The sequence below is a fragment of the Dendropsophus ebraccatus genome, chromosome 2 (genome assembly GCF_027789765.1).
Source record: "Dendropsophus ebraccatus isolate aDenEbr1 chromosome 2, aDenEbr1.pat, whole genome shotgun sequence".
In the NCBI taxonomy this organism is placed as follows: domain Eukaryota; kingdom Metazoa; phylum Chordata; class Amphibia; order Anura; family Hylidae; genus Dendropsophus; species Dendropsophus ebraccatus.
The window spans coordinates 30,829,438-30,851,187 of record NC_091455.1 but is presented as its reverse complement, the minus strand read 5'-3'; the positions used below and the strand labels follow the sequence as shown (position 1 = coordinate 30,851,187).

Genomic DNA, 21,750 nt, shown 5'->3' with positions numbered 1-21,750 from the left:
TGTATATAGTATATGGCAAAAAAAAAATAATCCTTTACCACTAGCTTCATGGCATCATGAACATAAAGGAAATCAATATCCATAGACATTGACTCTTATCAGGACAGCCCCCATCAATATGCCCTAGGGTGTCATAGACCAGTGAGGTGGAACTTCCACCCTGCGGCTGTTCCAGTACTACAGTTCCCAATATTCCCAAAGCTTTGGATGTCCAGGCAGGATAAAACTTGTATTTTGTAGTTGTAATGACTATATAGTACAGAATGGTATAGATAGTGTCGGACTGGCCCGCTGGAGTACCGGAGAATCCTCCGGTAGGCCCCCCAGCTCAGAACCGGCAGTAACACTGACTGACATGTTATTTCTCGCTGGTTCTTCATTGGTGGGCCCCCTGATGGTGCAGTTTGCATTGTTTTCTCTGAACCCTATACGATTGCTTCCTACAGCAGCATTGATAAATCTCCCCCATGTGCAGAGAGCGGCACTGAGGGCGTCATGGGAAACACAGAAAGGGAAGCAATAAGTATATTCAGGAGAACTGGGGATTTCATGTCTGCAAAGATGAAAATAAGCTCTTAGCTTTTTCCTAAGTAAGCAGAACAAAGTTTACAGAGAGCCGCCATGTCCCAGAGGGTTATTATGTAATTTGCAGATTTGTTGTGTGTGGATTTTGCAGAAATGCCCAGACATCCCTGATACCTAGCGTTCCCGGACGCCGACGCTCGATTCTTAAACACTTTCATGTTGAACATGTAAAGTTTTTAAAGGCAAAACTTGTTCAGTGTATATTAGATATTGTTCCCATGAGGAAGCCGCGTACAAGTGCTGACTGTGGCGGGGAAATGAGACTTATCCTGGAAGGGGGAAGGCGTAATTACCAGGAATTATTAGGAACATGACTAGAGAGGAAATCATCAGTCAGCCCCAGGTGTTGGATTCATCGCTGAGGGACGCCCTATAGGATGCTGGATATAGCTTGTTTAGGCATCTTTATACTTACGCTATAGCGCTGGGCTGGTTTAGGAATCTCAACTATAGATGTCTTATTAGGAAATTCTGAGTTAAAGGGGAATTATCAGTAGATTAGACAAATCTAAATTGCTGATATGTCCTTATTGCACAGGAGGCGCCAAGGAGGAAGGTATGTGTCTTACCCTTCATCCTCGCCACCGTTCCCGTGCAGGTAGTCTTCACTCCATGGACTGTTTAAAGCACTGGGGCACCCTTAGGAGCACTGTTCTTCCCCCCTAGTGACGTTCTGGCTCACCCGCTACTTTAATTATCATTAGGTGGGCTTAAAAAATATACTTTTTTTTTTTTTTTTTTAAGTTTTCAGTCAACGTTATACATACAGCCACTAGGTGTCTCCCTTCACTGTGTACGTGTACAGCTTCTGCGCTTCTACATTCAGTTGCAGAGAATCCTGGGGCTGCTCACATTGTATGGTCAGCTCTCCTGTCCAACAGCATCAAAGCCTCTGTAACCGCACAGTGACGTTACACTGAGTTGTTGAATAACAAAGAGCATTGTCTCCAGGTAAGCTGCAGAGCTGTTAATATAATTAGTAAAATTATTAATATCATTAGCCTCAATTAATTGCCATGACTTGATGTATAACCTGCATGATGAGCGTCTTTCCTTGTGTGAGCGCACAAAGGACTGGGACTTCCTCAAATATCAGCATGGAGGGAGCACGGACCAGAGTTTGATCGCATGTATAACATTGATTTAAACATAGAAAAACTTAAAATAAAGAGAGTGTATTGCTAATTTTATTGCGATCACAACCCCTGTTGATTTCTCAAAAATCTAAAAAAATATTTCACCTTAGGTACGCTTTAAATGGGGTATTTAACTCAAGCCTAACTTTTACATATGTTGCTGCCCATGGTGAGACTAACAATTCATTCTATACTTGTTATTATCTATTCAGTCTCCTTCCCCCAGTTCTGAGCTCCTGCTTTCTGCTGAAGGCACAAAAACCTGTGTGACAGCTTTTCTCTCCATCTCCCCCCCCCCTCCCATCTGAGGCAGCTACTGTAAACAACCAGAAAAAAACAGCACCTTGGACATTCTCCGATTATGGCCACAATAGAAAATGCAGGATGCACGCAGGTATGCTCACAATCCTAGGTATGAGCAAGAACTTCAGAAGAAAGGATTTCCCACAGCATCCACGGTGAAACAGGTGTGTTTCTTCACACATCAGGGTAGCATTTCTTTGTACCCTGATGTGTGAAGAAACACACCTGTTTCACCGTGGATGCTGTGGGAAATCCTTTCTTCTGAGCTACTGTAAACAAGTCCCTGGCAGGCTTTATCTGCAACATTGTAGCTTCGCTGTAATGCTGGGAGTGCTAATCTGAGGTCAACTTACTGATGAACTCACTCTGGTTATCCCTCCCAGCATTACAAAGAAGCTACAATGTTGCAGATAAAGCCTGCCAGGGACTTGTTTACATCAGCCGTATCAGAAGGGAGGGAGGAGGAGGAGGAGATGGAGAGAAAAGCTCACACTCAGATTTTTGTGTCTTCAGCAGAAAGTGGCAGCTCAGAACTGGGGGAAGGAGGCTGAATAGATAATAACAAGTATGGAAGGAATTGGTAGTCTCACCATGGGCAGTTACATAACAAGAGCTATGCTTGAGTGGAATACCCCTTTAAGTACAGGCGAAAGCTAAAGTCCCATGAGGAAACCCATGCAAATGGAGATGACAGACAATAAATTATATTACTACTATCGGAATCGGATCTATATAATATGTGAAACTGGTATGGCTGCAAGAAAACCCCAATAGCTGAAGGATCCTGTGTGTATGTAACAGGCTGAACTTTATAGACTACAATATCCAGTGGTGTGTCAGAGAAGGACAGGGGTCCATGAGGTTTGCTGTAAAGCATGTCACTAAGTGCTGTTCAAAACAGCTCAGGCAAGATGGCAGCCCCCATAACGATGTACAAAAAGTTAAATAAATTACAGTCAGAAAATAGAAACAAATTGGAATAAAAAAAAAAAAAAGTTTTAGTATCTGATTCTAATTGGTAAAAGAAAATTTAGATGACACATTCCTTTTAAATTGGCTTCTTTTATTTTTTATTTTAGGGGTTCATCCCGATATTTCTTGACACTTTGGTGTCTGTTGCAGTATACAATGAATTACATAAATAGTGTTCTTAAAATCTATGTATAAGGGTGCGTTCACACCTACAGAATCTGCAGCAGATCTGCAGCAGATTTGATGGTGCAGATTTGATGCTGTGTTCAGTTATTTAAATAAAATCAGCTGCGCATCCGGTAAGTGTGAACCTACCCTTAAAGGGAATCTGTCAGCTTTATATCACACTCAGATGTGTTAGGAGCTGATGAAGGCCACGAGCCGAAATGCTGCGTCCTCCTGTTTGTACCTGTATTATGTGATACTTCAATAAAAAAGAATACTTTGAATTGGTGAGTGCCGGGATCTTCTTTTGCTATCTGCTGGGACCAGTTCCGACCACGAGCACCACCCCGCTACAGTGTGCCGTCTTACTCCAGTAACATTATATCACACTCAGACCTGTAGACATGGGAGATAGCTGATAGGGAGGTAAAACAAATTATAAAATCATCTTCACCTTCTAAGCTTATATGTTGCTATGACAGATCAACAGCGCCCGTGTAAAGCAACAAAGAAGAAAAAATATTGTAATCCAAAATGTAAATTCTTATATATAGTTTTTTCTAAAAAAAACAAACAAAAAAAACCTGATGGACTGGCCGCTCAGCCAATCAGCGACTGGAGCGGCGTCCTGTCCTAATCACTGACTGGCTGAGCAGCCAGTCCTTCAGCCGGGGTGTCAGGTGTCAGCACCAGAAGCCCAGCAGGGGTCCTAAGGGTGGTCTCACTGCGGCACAGGGAGAGGTAAGTGATTACTGGTTATCAAATTACCCCTGCCAGCTGCCAGATTTTAAAAATGGCCGGACTTCTCTTTTAATATATAAAGGGTCTTCTATTTTATGAAGAATTCTGCAACTTTCTAATACACTTTGTACTTGGACTGGCCACCGTTCTCAAGCTCCAGTTTGCTGTCAGTCAATGTAGACGTTCCTGTTTCTATCCATAGGCTGAATACCTGTACAGAGCTAATACTTCTCAGAGCTGAGCATTTGTTGGGTGTAAATAATACAGTCTGTCCTGGACTCCAGACTAAGGCTATGTTCAAAAGCTGTAAGAGACCAGCCGTCACGGAACGGCCGGTCTCAGAAAAGATCCTCCTGGCCGATACTGCAGTACCAGCCGGATGATCTTTAGCGCTGCTGAGTTCTGATGCGCGCGCATCCCTGCACACCCGCATCAGAACTTCCCACTACACACAATGGAGCGTGCGGCCGGAGTCGCTCGCTCCATAGTGTGCACTGACAGGGTTCTCTGTGACCGCTATTCATTGAATAGCGGCTGCAGAAAACTGACATGTCATTGCGGCGCCGCTAGGGATCCCGGCCGGAGCGTATACTATGTGTATACTCCGGCCGGGATTCCCTCAGCCTTTAGTACAGCATAAGTTCTGTACTAATCATGGCCGTTGCAACAACGGCCGTGATTACTGTGGAACTTACGTTGTGTGAACATGGCCTAAGGCCGCATGCACACATCTGTAGCGCAGCCCACAACTGCAGACTGCACTTTAAATGTGCATGAGTAGTGCTCTGTGCTTCACAGCCACTATATAGAAGATTGCGATCCTTGACGTTCATTGGGGTCCGCACTAGGACCTGTTTTTTTTTGGAATCCTGATGTGAAGCCCCATCCAGTTATGGGCTTTTTTTTTTACAAACCCCTGTATTCTTGCTGACAGGTCTGTGCTGTCTGAGTGTATTGTGGGCATGCTTTGTGACAGCTGGTATTATGTAATGTTTGATGTGAAGAATTTGCAGAAATTCAGAAATCTTATGTATTCTGTATGTGTTATATGCCATACTATACTGGACTAGTGTGTATATGTATATATATATATATATATATATCACCTGTTTTCAGTCTGTCATGTATACGACATCTGGTCATGCTCAGAGGGTATTGTGGCACTAAAAAATTCAGCGCATACCTCAAAGAAAGACAAGCGGAACGCAGGACAGAATGATAAGCGAACTGTCATGTTATGCCTTTGTCTGATCTTTCCTCATCTTTCCTTTACCGCTCTATCTTCTCTGTCTGACCCTCACAGGTGACATGGAGTATTGGATGGAGCACACATCATGGCACAGCAGCGAGGCATCCCCAATGTCTTTGGTGAGACATGTGGGGCCCTAACATTCACTTTCCTTCACCATCCACACCTCCCTTTGTTATTTTTTTTTTCCTTTTCTTTCTACCTATGCATGTTTTCTTTTCCTTTATTTTATCTATATATCCTTTTTTTTTTTATCCCACACTTGTAGGGGACAGTCAAAGGGGAAAAAGAAAAACTAGTGAGCAGGCAGTTTTGTCGGATTCAAACACCTTGTCTGAGAGGCAAAAGAAATTGGTGTGCTTTGGAGCCCACTCATTGGAAGAGGATTTGGAATGGTCAGAGCCTCAGATAAAAGACTCTGGGGTAGATACGTGTAGTAGCACCACCCTAAATGAGGAGCATAGCCATAGTGAAAAGGTACTGACATTGTGGAAGCCTGCATTTGGATCTGCTCATTTGGTCTCCGTTTGCTCTCTGTCACTCATTGAATAAGAACATATATTTTTTTTACCAAGAGACAGGGGGCTTATTTGAAGACTGCAGTATGATGTCGCAGCCATCTGCCAACATCGCGCCACTCTGCACATTTTTGGGCCTAGCTGGCAGGCGAGAGCTGCATCTGCTGTCTCTGAATGAGCTCCGCACTGTTTTCTAGACACTGTAGTATTTCTTAAGGTGCAGAAAAGAAAAACAAAAACAAAAAAAAAACTAATAAAAAAAAAAAAAAAAACGAAGCAAAAAACAGCACGTTCTTGTATTGCCGACGTCGGCAATGCACGAATGAGAATTGTCAGGCTCTGCGAAATTTCACTGCATATTCTAGAATGCGAATATTATCTTCTCCATTCCGCAAAGCTTTATTGCCACTGAGGATGCGGTTGATTTGGCTGATTTTTTTTTTTTAAGGGTCAATCCAACATTAGTCAAAAAAAAATACGAATGTCAAAAATTGGGTCTGTTTGTACAGAAAAGTTGTTTTTCTTTTTTCCCTTTCACTTTCATGTCACGTCCGTCCTTTTCATTTGTCGTCATTGTGTTTTGTTTTTTGTTTGTTTTTTTTTTGTGTGGTTTCAGTTGTTGTGTGTTGGTCTACGTTTACTTTATTACTTTGCTTTTTTTTTTTTTATTTAGCGTGTCGGGAGCCGTGACATTGGTGTCTGTCTTCTTAATGTGCTCTCTCTGTATGTGGAATCTGCATGGAGCATGAACTTGTGAAGTCTTGAGCTAATGAAGCAGCCGCGATTACACAAAATATATGGTCCGTCCCAATGATATTCTGACTTTGTGACTCGGTCGGGAACAGATTTTCTGTCTGCTTTCAAAAGAAAATAAAAATTATCTATTAAAAAAAAAAATTACAAGGTTATTTGAAATCTTTGAAAATTTAGACCTCATCTACATGATGTAGAGCTTACATACTGTTCAGTAGGATTAGTGATAAGAGACCTTGCCAAGTGTTTGGGTTCAGGCCGAACATTTGACCTGGGCAGGCACTATATCCCATACCTTAAAGGGGTTATCCAGCCCTACAAAAACATGGCCACATTTCCCCCTCTCCTGTCTCCAGATCGGGTGGGGTTTCAAACTCAGTTCCATTAAAGTAAATGGAGCTTAATTGCAAACCACACCTGAACTGGAGACAAGAGAGGGGGGAAAGTGGCCATGTATTTGTAGCGCTGCATAACCCCTTTAATAATTAGGTTTTTGTTTCTTAGAAGGGAGTAGGGAGTAGAGCTTTGTTCTTGTCACCAGGTAAGTTGTGGACAGAGTGCTGGGGATCACTGACTCCTCCATACAAGGTCAGGTTGCCATCTTTTTGGGTGAAATCTCTTTTCTCAGTGCTAAAGATGGATAGATAGATAGATAGATAGATAGGAGATAGATAGATAGATAGATAGATAGATAGATAGGAGATAGATAGATAGATAGATAGATAGATAGATAGATAGATAGATAGATAGATAGGAGATAGATAGATAGGAGATAGATAGATAGATAGATAGATAGATAGGAGATAGATAGATAGGAGATAGATAGATAGATAGATAGATAGATAGATAGATAGATAGATAGGAGATAGATAGATAGGAGATAGATAGATAGGAGATAGATAGATAGATAGATAGATAGATAGATAGATAGGAGATAGATAGATAGATAGATAGATAGATAGATAGATAGGAGATAGATAGATAGATAGGAGATAGATAGATAGATAGATAGATAGATAGATAGATAGACAGATAGATAGATAGATAGATAGATAGGAGATAGATAGATAGATAGATAGATATGAGATAGATAGATAGATAGATAGATAGATAGATAGATAGAAGATAAATTAGGAATAAATTGCACGTTTGATTTGAAGTCTCCGGAGTGCCGTTGGAATTTGTTTGGATAACTACATTGACCCGTGGTCTTGGTCCTCTAGCTGGCACCCACCCCCACCTTTAACTTTGAAGCTGTGCTGCCTACTATCCTTGTAGATAGATAGATAGATTCACCAGAGATTCTACAATATTGCTTATTCCCATGTTAGACCCTGTATATTCAAAGACTTGCTGAGGGATCAGAGAGTCTTGTGATCTATCCCCTGGCAGGTTTGGATCTCACCTGACCAGCCATGTGACCTAACAGATGGTGAGCTTTGCAGAACACATGTTTTATATATATATATATATATATATATATATATATATATATATATATATATATTCAGAACATTCAGTATATTATGTTAGGCCTTAGTATTCCTAGTATGATATTGCACATTATTGCACATATAGATAGAGGCTTATAATACTTAGCTGTGACCTGCATATACAATATTATAAGCTAGAGAGCCACCTGCAAGTCTGCCCATTACTTAATTGATAGCATGCAGGCCCTTAAATGCTTAAGGGGTTGTGTTAATAAAGAGAATCTGTCAGCTCCCGGGCCCTACCTAAGGTGCTGACAGTGTGCTGAAGCTGGCAGTCCCCTAGCGAGCATGATACCATTTGGTAATTTGTCCGTGACATGGATTATGCACAATCCTACTGTAATTAAGTGTCAAAGAGGAGTTGTTTGTGCCACACTCTGGCACACCTCACCACTCCTTCCTCCTCTTCTTCTTCATGAATAATCAATGTCGCCCAGTCTCCTGTACGCTCAGCTGTCAGCCAGTGTCTCTGATTGCAGATCAGTCCTCTGTAGGCAGTTTATGTCTGGGGGTAGCTTAACACGTACCGGATCCACAGCAGATTTCACCCTGCGAATTTGCAGCAAAATCCACTGCAGATCCATTGCCAGATCTTTTCTATGAGAATACATACTCCCGCTGCGAGGATGTTAGTCAATCCCCCGTCGGCCGGAGCATACATCATCTGCTCCCTGCTCCAGCTTGCTCCGGGGGTTCACGGCAGGACATATTGCTCAGCCTATCAGCTGTGGCCAGGTGGCTACTGCCGGGCAGCTCACTGATTAGCTGAGCGGAACGGGGGGTTAACTTACCCGCAGCGGGATGTCAATTCCGCTGCGAGTATGTATTCTCATAGAAAAGAACAGGCAATGGATCCGCAATGGATTTTGCTGCGATTTGGCAGCGTGAAATCCACTGCGGATCCGCTATGTGTGAAGGCACCCTGAGAAAAATTCTCAGGGTTAGTTGAATCTCTGAGGCCAAATGTGTTGGAGATGTGGTCTAGGGGTAACTCACCTGTCTAGAGACCTGCCAGCAGTTCATTCTTTTGTTTAAATCTCTGTTGAAATTGAGTGGATAGCTACTATTTAATGGCAAAAAATTGCTGTTATTTTAAAACAATAGCTAAGTGAGCAGGAGGCTAAGCAGCAGTGATTTTTTATGAAGGAGAGAGAGGAGGAAGGAGTGGTGAGGTGTGCCAGAGTGCGGCACAAACAACTCCTCTTTGACTCTTCATTACAGTAGGATTGTGCATATTACCAAAAGGCACCATGTTCACAAGGGGACTGCCAGCTACAGCCCACTGTCAGCACCTTATTAAGGGCCCGGGAGATGACAGATTCACTTTAAGAAAACAAGTGTAAACTGAAGTATAATGTGCAATGAAACATATCTAGTGCTGCAGCCCCTAAGGCTATGTTCACACCTGCATTGTTAATTTCCATTGTTCTGCACCGACATCCAACATTATGGACACCAGTGTCGCTTATATGGGCTCTGCCTTGTCCATAATTTTACAAGACATAAATAGTTCTATATGATAGGCCTTTAAAGTGGTAATTCAACAAAGAAAAATCTTTCAAATCAACTGGTGCCAGAAAGTGCCAGAGATTTGTCATTTACTTTTATTAAAAAGTCTTCCAGTACTTCAGTACATCAGCTGCTGTGTGACCTGCAGGAAGTGGTGTATTCTTTCCAGTCTAACACAGTGCTCTCTGTCCATGTCAGGAACTGTCCAGAGCAGTAGAAAATCCCTATAGAAAACCTCTCCTGCTCTCCAGACTGGGAAGAATACACCACGTCCTGCAGGACATACAGCAGCTTATAAGTACTGGAAGTCTTGAGGTTTTTTAATAGGAGTAAATTACATATCTCTGACTCCAGTTAATTTAAAAGACATTTTGGGGCTTAAAATCCTTGTAATACCTATTCAGGCCCCATTCACATATCATGTAGACTCTCTGCTGTAGGTGTATAAAAGGATATTGTCATAAAGGTAATTTGACATATACCATAATGTGGCCATAGCACAGCAATAGGCCTTACAGTGTTACTGTCACTTAAAAACAACAACATTTGACATATCACATGGCTGAGTTCCAGTTTTTTAGACCCCCCACTGATCATTACATACAGGACATGGCTAAGCGCTTCTCCCCACAGCTCCCTGTCTCCTTGCAGGAGTCGGGTTCTATAATACGTCTATGGCGCCTGTCTCCGGCAACGAGCAGGGAAGTGAAGCGCTTATCTGTGCGCTTCATCCAGCTGTATATAGAGGTTGATGGAGGTCAAAACTGTCTGACCTCAACTGTTCAGTGACATGTTAAAAGTTCTTTTTAAAGTGACAGTAACAGTGTATTACACCAAGCTGTAGGACTTAAAAGCATCTTGCAAATAAAAACAAATTGTAGTGTATCAGGTGGAATATGCCTGGTCTGTTAAAGCCAATGGGCATGAGATATATATATATATATCTTATGTGAATAGGGTCTAAGAACATTGCCATCATGTCAGGAGACAGAGGAGGAGGAGGAGGCCATAGATGTTCTTCTATATATTCACCTTAGTGCAGCACAGAACCTTCTAACACTAACACTTGATATATGCAAATAAAAGGTTAGGAGCCAGAAAGAACCATTTAGGCGTCATTTAGTGGAATAATGCGGAGCCTTTAGATGGTAACAATTACTCCCACTCTCCGCAGTGTACCGGGTTATTTCCTGGTTATTTTAAACTCTAAAACGTAGATAGGTGATGAGGCACTTAAAGGGGACATGTTCTATAATAAGAGTAGGACTTTGTCTCCATATACAGCTTATACCAGGGGTAGGCAACCTTGGCTCTCCAGCTGTTGCACAACTACAACTCCCATCATACCTGGACAGCCAAAGCTAAAGCTGTATAGTGTTCTAGTCTCTGGTATTCCATCACATTGTCATTCATGTTTATAATCTCTGGTATCTACTTTATTATAGGATCCTATACATTACACTAAGCCCTGAACCCTGTATAGACTTTGTCCCAACTTCATTGTCTTCTTACGTCACTTACGTCCACTGAGATTCCAATATGGAAATAAAATAAAATTCCAACCTCCCGATCGAATCCATATATTTTGTGTAATCTTTGCTTTTTTATATCCTTTAAATTTCCTACAAATCGTCCTGAGAGTCATTTAAAGAAGAGACTGCCATGATGTATCGTAATTTCCGTCCATTGTACCATAGAAATTGTCCACCTGCAGTGCTGGGCTCATATTTTAGTGGTGACAGCGCCGATAGCAGAGCTCAGTGTGTTCATTTGTTTCCTGTGATAGCTCAGTGTTACTCCTTGGACGTACCTTGTGGTGAAGAAGAAAACTACATTCTGACCTCAATCTATAAATATTCTACAGATTTTTTCCATTCCCCCTCCAGAATTAGATATACACAAAAAAATTGAAGCATTTGCCCCCTATGAGCAGGTTTTCTGCTTCCTGGCACCATCTTTAATTGACTCTCAGTATTACTGACCTTAGAGGCGGCTTATATACTCCTTACAGCTTATGAGCCATTGTGGAACTACAAATCCCAGGTAGAACTAAAGGGGTACTCCATTGATTTTTTTTTTCTTTCAAATCAACTGATGTTAGAAAGTGTCAGAGGTTTGTAAATTATCTCTATTAAAAAATCTCCAGTCTTCCAGTACTTATCATCTTCTGTATTCTCTGCAGAAAGGGGTGTATACTTTCCAGGCTGTTGGTGGGCTCACACAACAGAATCAGCGTGGAAAAGTTCCGGTGGATTCTGTCGCTGGTACCCCTCACGGCCGCGCGTCTCCACCATGTGCTATAGACACCATTCTATGGTCGGGTGGATTCCGCCCTCTGTTGAAAGAATTGACATGTCAATTCTTTCAGTGATCGTCGGAATTCGCCAGCCCATAGAATTGAGTCTATGGGACGGGCGGATATGCGTGGGTACCAGCGATGGAATCCGCCAGAACTTAACTGTGTGGATTCCGTAGTGTGAATCCACCCATACACAGTACTCTCTGCTGCCGTCTCAGTGTCAGGAACTGTTCAGAGTACCAGCAATTCCCATTAAAAAAACATTACTGCTCTCCTGACTAGAAAGAATACACCACTTCCTGCAGGACATATAGCAGCTGATAAGTACTGGAAGACAAGATTTTTAAATAGAAGTAAATTACAAATCTCTGGCACTCTTTGGCACCAGTTGATTTGAATGAAAACATTTTTTGCTGGAGTACCCCTTTAAGGAAAGACTGTACTTCCACTACAGCTGCTGTCACCTGTGAAAATAACATCTATCTCTGATATCTTTTATGTTACCTATCAGCACCCGGTGACGTGGCAAGCGTCCAAAGATGGCGACCGATTAATTGGCCGCGTCTTGTTAAACAAGAGGTTAAAAGATGGGAGTGTTCCCCGAGATTCCGGTGCAATGCTCGGACTGAAGGTAAGAGCCCCAGGCAATAAGCATATAGCCTTTCTTCATTCTGTATTTTCTGACAATGTATGTGCTGAACAATATGCTACCGATTCTGGTTAGAGAAGGTGTCAATTATAATGGAGTATAATACACCTTGAGGCTAGGTTCACACTACGTATATTTCAGTCAGTATTGTGGTCCTCATATTGCAACCAAAACCAGGAGTGGATTAAAAACACAGAAAGAATCTGTTCACACAATGTTGAAATTGAGTGGATGGCAAATATTCCACTCCTGGTTTTGGTTGCAAAATACTAAGCAAACGTACTGCATGGGAACATAGCCATAACATTATTATAGAATGATGTATCTAAGGGTTGTAAAACTTGGTAAAAAGAAAAAGTGGAGCAGTTGCCCATAACAACCAATCACGTTGCTTCTTTAATTTTCGAAATTTGAATTTGAATGGTTGCTATCGGCAACACCATCAATTACCCTTTGCACAAGTTGTAATAAATCTCTTGTTATTTGTTAATATTTGGATAAGGCTGGGTTCACACTAGGTTTTTGCAGTCCATTAATGGATCAGTTTTTAAGTGGTTACTTTAAAGCAGGGGTGGGGAACCTTTTCCATGTCGAGGGCCGGTCGGGCATTTATAAAATCATTCGAGGGCCGCATACCGTGCGCAGCAGGGTAGCGTGGGTTTGCAGCACCCGGGGCAAGGCAAAGTATTGTTCCCCTAATGCCCCTGCTATTGTAGTTAACCCTCTGTGATGCCCCTTGTACCTGATGTGAATCCTTAGTGATACCCTGTAGCCTGAGTTAACCCCCCAGTCATGTCCCTGGTAGCCTAATTACCCCCCCCCCCCCCCCCACACCCAATGATGCATCTGGTAGGCCTAGTTAATCCCCCCAGTCATGTCCCTGCTAGCCTAGTTAATCCCCCCAGTTATGTCCCTGCTAGCCTAGTTAATACCCCCAGTCATGTCCCTGGTAGCCTAGTTAATCCTCTCTGTGATGTCCGTGGTAGCCTAGTTTAGCCCCTCAGTCATGTCCCTGGTAGCCTAGATAACCCCCCAGTCATGTCCCTGGTAGCCTAGTCAGCCCCCTGTCATGTCCCTGGTAGCCTAGTTAACCCCCCAGTCATGTCCCTGGTAGCCTAGTTAACCCCCCAGTCATGTCCCTGGTAGCCTAGTTAAGCCCCTCAGTCATGTCCCTGGTGGCCTTCTTAACCCCCTCAGTCATGTCCCTGGTGGCCTAGTTAACCCCTCAGTCATGTCCCTGGTGGCCTAGTTAACCCCCCAGTCAGGTCCCTGGTGGCCTTCTTAACCCCCCAGTCAGGTCCCTGGTGGCCTTCTTAACCCCCCAGTCAGGTCCCTGGTGGCCTTCTTAACCCCCCATCCCCCCCAGTTATGTCCCTGGTGGCCTAGTTAATCCCCAGTGCCTGCCCCAAATTAAAAAAAAATAAACATCCCACTCACCTTTCCTCCGCTCCCACGCTATCCAGGTCCTCTTCTCCCTCCTCTCTTCTGTGCCGGTCTTCTCCTGCAGGCGGCACGCGGTGAAATGACGTCATCGCGCGCGGCCCGCAGGAGTCACAAGACGTGCGCCCCTCTGCTGGGGAAGGAGCTGGCACAGACACAGGAAGATGCTGTGTATGCCGGCTCCTGCCTCACCACCGCGGCGCACATGACAGGAGAGCCGCAAACCGCAGAAGACGTGTGCCGCTCTGGGGGAGAAGGAGCCGGCATACACAGCGTCCTCCTGTGTCTGGTAACTGTCACAGACACAGGAGGAAGCTGTGAATGCCGGCTCCTTCTCCTCCAGAGCAGCGCATGTCACAGGGGAGCCGCGGGCCGCATCCGGAGGTGTCAGGGGCCGGATGCGGCCCGCGGGCCGGAGGTTCCCCACCCCTGCTTTAAAGGTACAGAAAAACGTGTTCTGTGTAAACGTGTTTTGTGTAGGCTAAAGAACAGAAAAAGGGACCTGCTTTGATTTGTTTTTATTGGAAGACAATGGAAAAACGCACCTGTTTTTTCCCCCCCATTTAACGTATATGTTAAACGGACTGTAAAACGCAGTGTGGCCCTACCCTAATCCAGCGCTTTAGCTATTACAACTGGGCACTGGACAAGGATTGGTTGAGTAGGTAGTTGCATAATGTGCTATGGAAGGGGGGAGAGAAAATGTATGTTTTTCCTTTAGGCCTAGTTCACTCAAATTAAAAATAAGAGCAAAATACGTCCGTATTTGGATAAATACGGCCTAAAACAAAGAGCAAGATCTTTATTTCAGGCCATATTGATCCAAATTCGGTCGTATTTTGCCCTTATTTTTTACATTGTGTTAACTAGGCCTTAAATTGTTTACCTATATGGATAACAACAGTAAGGAATGGTTGGGAAAGGTACAACATGGGATCATGTATTTTACACATGTCTATCAGACTGCTATCATATTTAGAAAGAGCTTTAGAGGACAAGGTTAGTGGGACGCCATTAACTTTAACTTGTCCCATCCCTTATATCAGCCATTAAGAGTTTACATGTTTTTATGGTGGTGTAATGATTGGTTGCCATGGATAACAAAGCCAGGCCCTGTTAGACCATTTTAATCAGTTAGTTTGGCGGGGCCTTGTTGCCCATAGCAACCAATCATAGATCAGGTAATGGTTGCTATGAGTAGTTTAGTAAGGCCCACAGTGTCCATGTAAGGCCCCCCCCCCCCCCCCCCCCCCCTATTTAATGGCGGCACCCTAGGCCACTGCCTGCCCCACCTACCCCCTTTACCCAGGCCGTGCTATTGTATTGGGTATCCTATAACATACGGTACATACAGCGTACTATGAATAGGTTCTGTTCACTATCACTTTCCTAATATGACACATTGGCTGCTTTTCAGATGTACAGCTTAAATTCCTATGAAATACTATGGATTACCAAAGCGCGGTTCATTCTGAGCTGCAATAATCGGCTTTCTACAGTTTGGGAGAATATTTAATTGAAAAATCAAATGATATTTAATTGAGAGGCCATGTTATTTAGACAAAGCAAGGTCAGCAGAAATAGGGGCACCGTGCAATCGAAGAAGCCGGATCATCTCCTCCCAGATTATCTGAAAGATTCACAAGAAAATACTTTTTGGTTGTTGTTACATTTTGGATGGGGAACCTTCGGCCTTCCAGCTGTTGCAAAACTACAACTCCCATCATGCCTGGACAACCTTTGGCTGTCCAGGCATGATGGGAGTTGTAGTTTTGCAACAGCTGGAAGGCCAAATTTCCTCATCTCTGCTCAGACATTTTAGTAGGTGAGACACAACAGTACAGTTAAAGAGATAATCTAAGAAGCCAGCTCAGTATGTATGCAGAGACACATGATGGCCCTGCGGCATAACACTACAGAGCTGTAGGCTCCCTGCGTGCTGCCATATGGCCTCCATCAGTTCCATAATACACATCTAAGTTGGAGCATGCCTCAGTTCTCTGGGGTTATCCAGAATTAGAAAAAACATACCTACACTCATGCAAAAACAGCGCCACCTCTGTCCTTAGGTTGTGTGTGGTATTACAATTTAGCTCTATTGACTTCAATGGAACTGAGCTGCAAAACCCGCACCCAAATTGAGGACAAGAAAGGTGACTTTTTGGAAGAAAGCTTCCATGTTTTTCTAAGCCTGGATTATCCCTTTAAAAATAGGGTAGAGTTGAGAAAATCTACAGTAAGGCCTCATTGACACATCAGTCCATTGTTGCGGACCATATTGTGAGTCTGCAATTTTGTGTCCGTAATATGCAAAAATTAGTCTGTCCGTATTTTTTGTGGATCTGTAAAAAAAAAAAAAAAAAAAGGAGACTGTCAAAATAGAGACTCTAGCTAGAATTGCGGATCCGTATTTTTTTTGTAGGAGTTACCTCTGCATAAAATACGGATCCCATAGACTGTTGGTGTGTCTGTGACGTAATTACAGTCCACACTAGGACATATATATATTTTTTTTGCAGCAGCACATAGAAAACAATGGGATATAATTTTGTCCGTAACTGCGGATCTGCAATTACTGACAAATTTTGCAGAAATGTGAATGAGGCCTGAGATTTGCCAAGCCCAAATCTAATGGATTAGTCATCAATTTATTTTGTCTTGTTGTTCTGCTTTAAAAGCATTCTGATTCCCCGGAGAAATTTGGAAGGAAACACTGGTCTCCCTCATTCCAGATTTTACCAGGGAATCAGAACGACTTTTACAGGACTTAGGGTATGTGCACACTAAGGAATTCTCGCTGATAACATGCAGCGGATTCTTCCACTTTACTCTCCGCTCGTCCCATAGACTCCATTTCATGGTCAGACAGGTTCTGCCGTCCACCCAAAGAATGAATGTGTTACTGTGATTGACATGTCTGATGATATGCCAAAAGTTATTTGTAGCGACGGTGCCTATTTAACCCCTTTCCATTGATAACATGTATATATACATTCCTACTGCACATACCCCGTGCAGTAGAAATGTATATATACGTTCCTGCACTGTCGGGGTTACTAATGTGTGCGGGACCGCTGCAGTGAGAGCGATCCCGCACACATAATTGTGTCGGGGGCCGGAGGTAATGAGAGGCAGCTGCATTCCCGCAGCTGCGTCTCATTAACCCCTTAAACACCGCGACCTATAGCGATCGCAGCGTTTAAGGAACTCAGTGACAGAACAAGCATCTGTCACTGAGTGATCGGGACGATCGCTTGTGCTGACAGGCGGGGGTAAGTCACTTACCTCCGTCCTGTCAGATCGGCGATCTATGTGTAGAGTCTGCTCTCAGGCAGGCGCTATACATAGATCACATAGAGCACACATAGATAACACTGATCTATGCTATGCTATGGCATAGCATAGATCAGTATATGCAATCTATTGTAATAAAAAGTATTAAAAAAAAAAAAAGTGTAATAAAAAAAAGTTTTTAAAAGTATTAAAAATCTGTATAAACCCCCTCCCAATAAAAGTTTAAAATACCCCCTTTCCCATTATAAAAATAAAACTATTAAAAAATAAATAAATGAACATATTTCATATTGTAGCATGTGGAATTGTCTGATCTATTAAAATATAACATTATTGTTCCTGCAGGGTGAACGGCGTAACGGAAAAAAAAACGCACCACAATTGCTGATTTTGATAAATTATATATCAGAAAAAAAAAATAAAAAGTGATCAAAATTGTTCTGTTACACCAATATGATATTAATAAAAACTAGAGATCATTGCGCAAAAAATGACACCCCGACCAGTCCTGTAGGTGGAAAAATAAAAGCGCTATGGCTCTTAGAAGGCGGGAAGGAAGTTTGCACTAATCTGACCCTGACATCCGGGCATCAAAGGGGTCTGTCTTGAAGGGGTTAAATGCTCTTGGGGTGGCACCCCACAAATTATAGCTGATCGTAGATGAAGCATATTGTGAATAACTTATTTTTTAAAGGGCCCTTTTAAAATATTTTGGTTGTCTAAAGTACCATTTTAAGGTTTTTGTAGGGAGGAACAGAGAAAAAGTTAATGCAAAGTCAGGTTTGTTGAGAAGATTTCTAGTTTTGCATTCTCTCCCCAGCCTATTAGCTCCTGTACTGGTTGCAGGTCTGTGCATCCTACTCGCTGTCCATCACTTTTTGGCATGTAATATGTAAATAACAGTCATTGAAATGAAGTCGGCTTTGAGAAATTTCTGAAAGGCGCCGCTCAATGTGTAGCACCTCCAGATTTGGCTCACGGAGTTGTTACCATTCCAGGGGCTTCTATCTTCACTCAGAATTTCTTTAGCACAAAATACATGTTCTAAACCCGCCACGTCCCGGGTCTCGAGCAGCACAAATGAATGTGTCAGTCTCTTCAGAAATAATTTAACACCTAGAAACATAGCATTTGAAGACATAAAAGCTTCGCTTGGCACATGCAATCTGCCAATTTTTTTCCTTTGTAGCAGAACGGCAGACCTTCTGCTATTTGATCTTTGCTTCTATTCATAATAGCCTCCTGCATCTCCCCAGGATTTCTTGTTCTTTTATTGTATATGCTTCCATATCGTGTGCTGAGAGGGGATTTTATGAATAACAGCCCTGCTCTAAAAGTAGAACATCCTCAAGTGTCCCGGAGCCTCCAGCACCGCGGCTTCGGATCATGACCTCCTGTTCTAAATATGTTTCCCTCGGAAATCTGTTCCCTTTCTTTAATCATTGAATCCCTTGATATGCTGATAAACAAGGCTTTATGTAAAATGTCACCTATATGTCTATATGTCTCATTCTGCCCTATGATACATAACAGATCCTTGTGTTTCCCAAAGAGCTTAGATGGATTCTTGCACTTGATCATTTGTGAAGCCATCCCCTGCCCATCTAACCCCTGGTATGAGACTGTCCATGTATCTATATATATATAAGATCTAAGTCTAATAGATACCATTAAGCTCAGAGGTATATAAAAAGCTGCCAGCAGGTATATAGCTTCAAGGTCCTATCCCATAGGATATAGGTCACAAGTATGACCCTTTATTCCCAGACAGTGGTCTCATTTGGGATGAGGAACAGGAGGACATTCAAGCACCCCTAAGTATGATCAGACTTCTTCAAGATTTGCAATTCCTTTAATTTAATCTTGTGTTTCTCCACTACAGGTTGTAGGAGGCAAAATGTCAGAGTCTGGTCATCTCTGCGCATATATCACCAAAGTGAAGAAAGGAAGCCTGGCGGACACTGTTGGGAGACTACGACCAGGTATTTTGCTGTTGTAAACCTTGCCAGCTATTGCATGAGGATTGTATTTTGCAGCTTGGCACAAGTTAAGTGCAAAACGAAGCGCAGCCTTTAAAAAAAAGTGGCGCTGTTTGATAGCAACTGTGTTTATCTAATCTCATACTCACTGTTCTCAGACCACTGTTTGGATACTTAAACTCCTATCTCATACAAACTTTAGATACCTAAGCTTAGATACTTTAACAATAGGATCATTAAATCTAGAAAATTTGAAGATGAGTGGCCTACTTGATCACATCCTTGTTTTTCTTCATGATGTCATCAGGTTCGGGAGATGTCATAGATTGCTATAAGGCAGGCATAGGGAACCTTCGGCCCTCCAGCTGCTGCACATCTACAATTCCCATCACGATTGGCTTTGGCTTTCCAGGCCTAATGGAAATTGTAGTTTTGCAACAGCTAGAGGGCTAAGGCCCTATTCACATCATGTTTTGGAACAAAGAAGTTATAGTGGGGAAAATGTTATCCTACATAATACATGGGCCATTAATAGACACGGCCAATGTACTTTACTGCACATATAATCTAGCACCTAGTCACCTGGACTAACCTCAGATATAGCCCCAAAACTACGGGTTGAACCCAGACAGTTCTTGCTCGTTCGTTGCTGAAGCCATAGTAAGTTCACCATAATGGTCCCATCCGGTCCCATAAGCCTGACTTCACCCACCTCCTGCAGTATGTTGCCTGCTTGATTAGTTTCCCTCTCTCTCCCATACCACCTATTTAAAGGGACAAATAACACCCATCTCCTCTTCCACTTCCTCCTATGGTGGCATATATATTGTATGCTGTAAGCAGGTAGGGGGAACTTGACGTTAGGCCTTATTCCCACGTTCCTTGTTTCGCACGGTACACGGACGTGGTAGGCCTGTACCAGAGTTTCCCCCCGCATTGCAGCATCTCTGATATGAGATACAGATTGGGCATATGTAAAGCATCCGTATTTCTGTAAATCCTTTTTTTTTCTTACATATTTATTATAACTCATCCATATTTTTTTACAGAAATACAGATACCAAACAGGTTACAAGCCGTAAAAAATAACAGATCCCATTGATTTCTGTGGGAGGGTCCGTAAAAAAAATCTAGGTGGGCGCTAGGACATGTCCTTTTTTTTCCAGCATTGGTTTGCGTCCTTGTAATCTGCTGATCTTGTGAATAGCCCAATAGACAACATTAGGCACTAACTGGAATATGGAAATACAGATTCGTAGATTACGGGACGCCTGAGTAAGGCCTTAGAAACCCCCAAAAATGCAAGTTTTGCAAAATTTTCTAAATGCTAAATTTTGCCATTGAGGTCATTAATTCGTTCCTGTAGCTGACTATATCCCCATGACCTTCACCTGCCGCAGCTTCATCTCATAGGTGTGTATTGTTCCCTCCATCGGGATGGCACAGTGGCATGCCTATGTGGTAATGTTTGCAGCATGGGCACACTTCTGGGTCAGGTCACGAAGAGCCATTCACGTCATTACGACACTCTCCAGAGATCCACAATGCTCGGAGTTGAGGGTTAAAATGTGCATTTGTCAGTCTGAATAAATCACTTTATCGCCCCTTACCGCAGTCATGTCATTTTCTAACGCTGAGCAGTTTGGATCTGCGGGAATGATTTATGTTGCTAATTTCCTTTACAATTCTTACTGTAAGGTGTAGCCGAGCTTATCTGAGCCGTCCCGGCACCGAGGCTTGTGAAGCCGTAATCTGCTGTATCGGCGGATGTTTCAATAATAAACCCTCAATGATTTCATTTGTATTTTTAATAAAATGGTTAAAAAAGCCGATTGTCTTCACGCCTCACCTGTTCATTAACTATTAGGGTGTGTTCACATGTTCAGGTTTATGGTGCAGTTTTTGCCGCTAAAACCAGGAAGTGATTATAAATGGAGGCCATGTATAGAGGAAAGACAGAGCCTTTTTTTGTCTCTGTTACTTGCTCATAACGTACTGTATATCTATGTCTAAGGGCCCTATTACACAGGACGATTATTGTGCGAAAAATCGTTATATCGTTTGAATTTAAACGATAATCGTTCTGTGTAATTGCAGGCAACGATCGAAAAATCATTCGTATGTCGTTCATCGTTGATTTAGATCTAAACCTAAAATTATTGTTAATCGTTTGCTGTAATTCCACATTCGTTCGCTCAAGTTCTGCATTTTTTCACTAATCGCTCAGTGTAATTGCACATTGTTCATTGTTTTTCTGGGATCAGAAGGAATAAATGATCATAGTAACTATCGCAATAACGATCGTATCTAACGACCATCGTTCTGTGTAATATCTTTTTTGCGATTGTTTATTGTTAGTCGTTAATCGTTGAATAGGGCTAAGCTATGCACAGTACCAGACACAGTACCACAAGGCATAGCACAAGTCAGCCCCCATGATTTGACATAAGTGGCCTATGCTATGAGCAGGTCATCAATATTATAGTCCTTAAAAATGTTCACACAGCATAATCGTTATGAAAAGAACGACCATTGTTTAAATTAAAACTACGAACGATCTTTTCGTACTGCAACGATTTGCATTGAAGTCAATGCAGACAACTGCCGTTGGTTGTTTCACACAATGTAATGTTGTTGTTTCCTATTGGCATTGAAATAATTGACA

The 21,750-nt window shown here is 42.5% G+C and overlaps 1 protein-coding gene across 42 annotated transcripts in view; it reads left to right on the top strand.

Moving 5' to 3' along the window:
* The window catches only part of RIMS2 (regulating synaptic membrane exocytosis 2), a 424,384-nt gene that overhangs the window by 226,669 nt on the left and 175,965 nt on the right, over positions 1 to 21,750 (top strand). For 30 of the 42 annotated variants that reach the window (XM_069957250.1, XM_069957246.1, XM_069957251.1 and 27 more), the window contains 3 exons: positions 5,420 to 5,628; positions 12,235 to 12,354; positions 18,989 to 19,088. In XM_069957250.1, coding sequence (XP_069813351.1) covers positions 5,420 to 5,628; positions 12,235 to 12,354; positions 18,989 to 19,088 — 429 coding nt within the window. Of the gene's footprint in view, positions 1 to 5,205; positions 5,271 to 5,419; positions 5,629 to 12,234; positions 12,355 to 14,174; positions 14,253 to 14,413; positions 14,474 to 14,982; positions 14,994 to 18,988; positions 19,089 to 21,750 lie in introns of those variants that run through there. The other 12 variants (XM_069957253.1, XM_069957248.1, XM_069957245.1 and 9 more) reach the window with 4 other exon arrangements.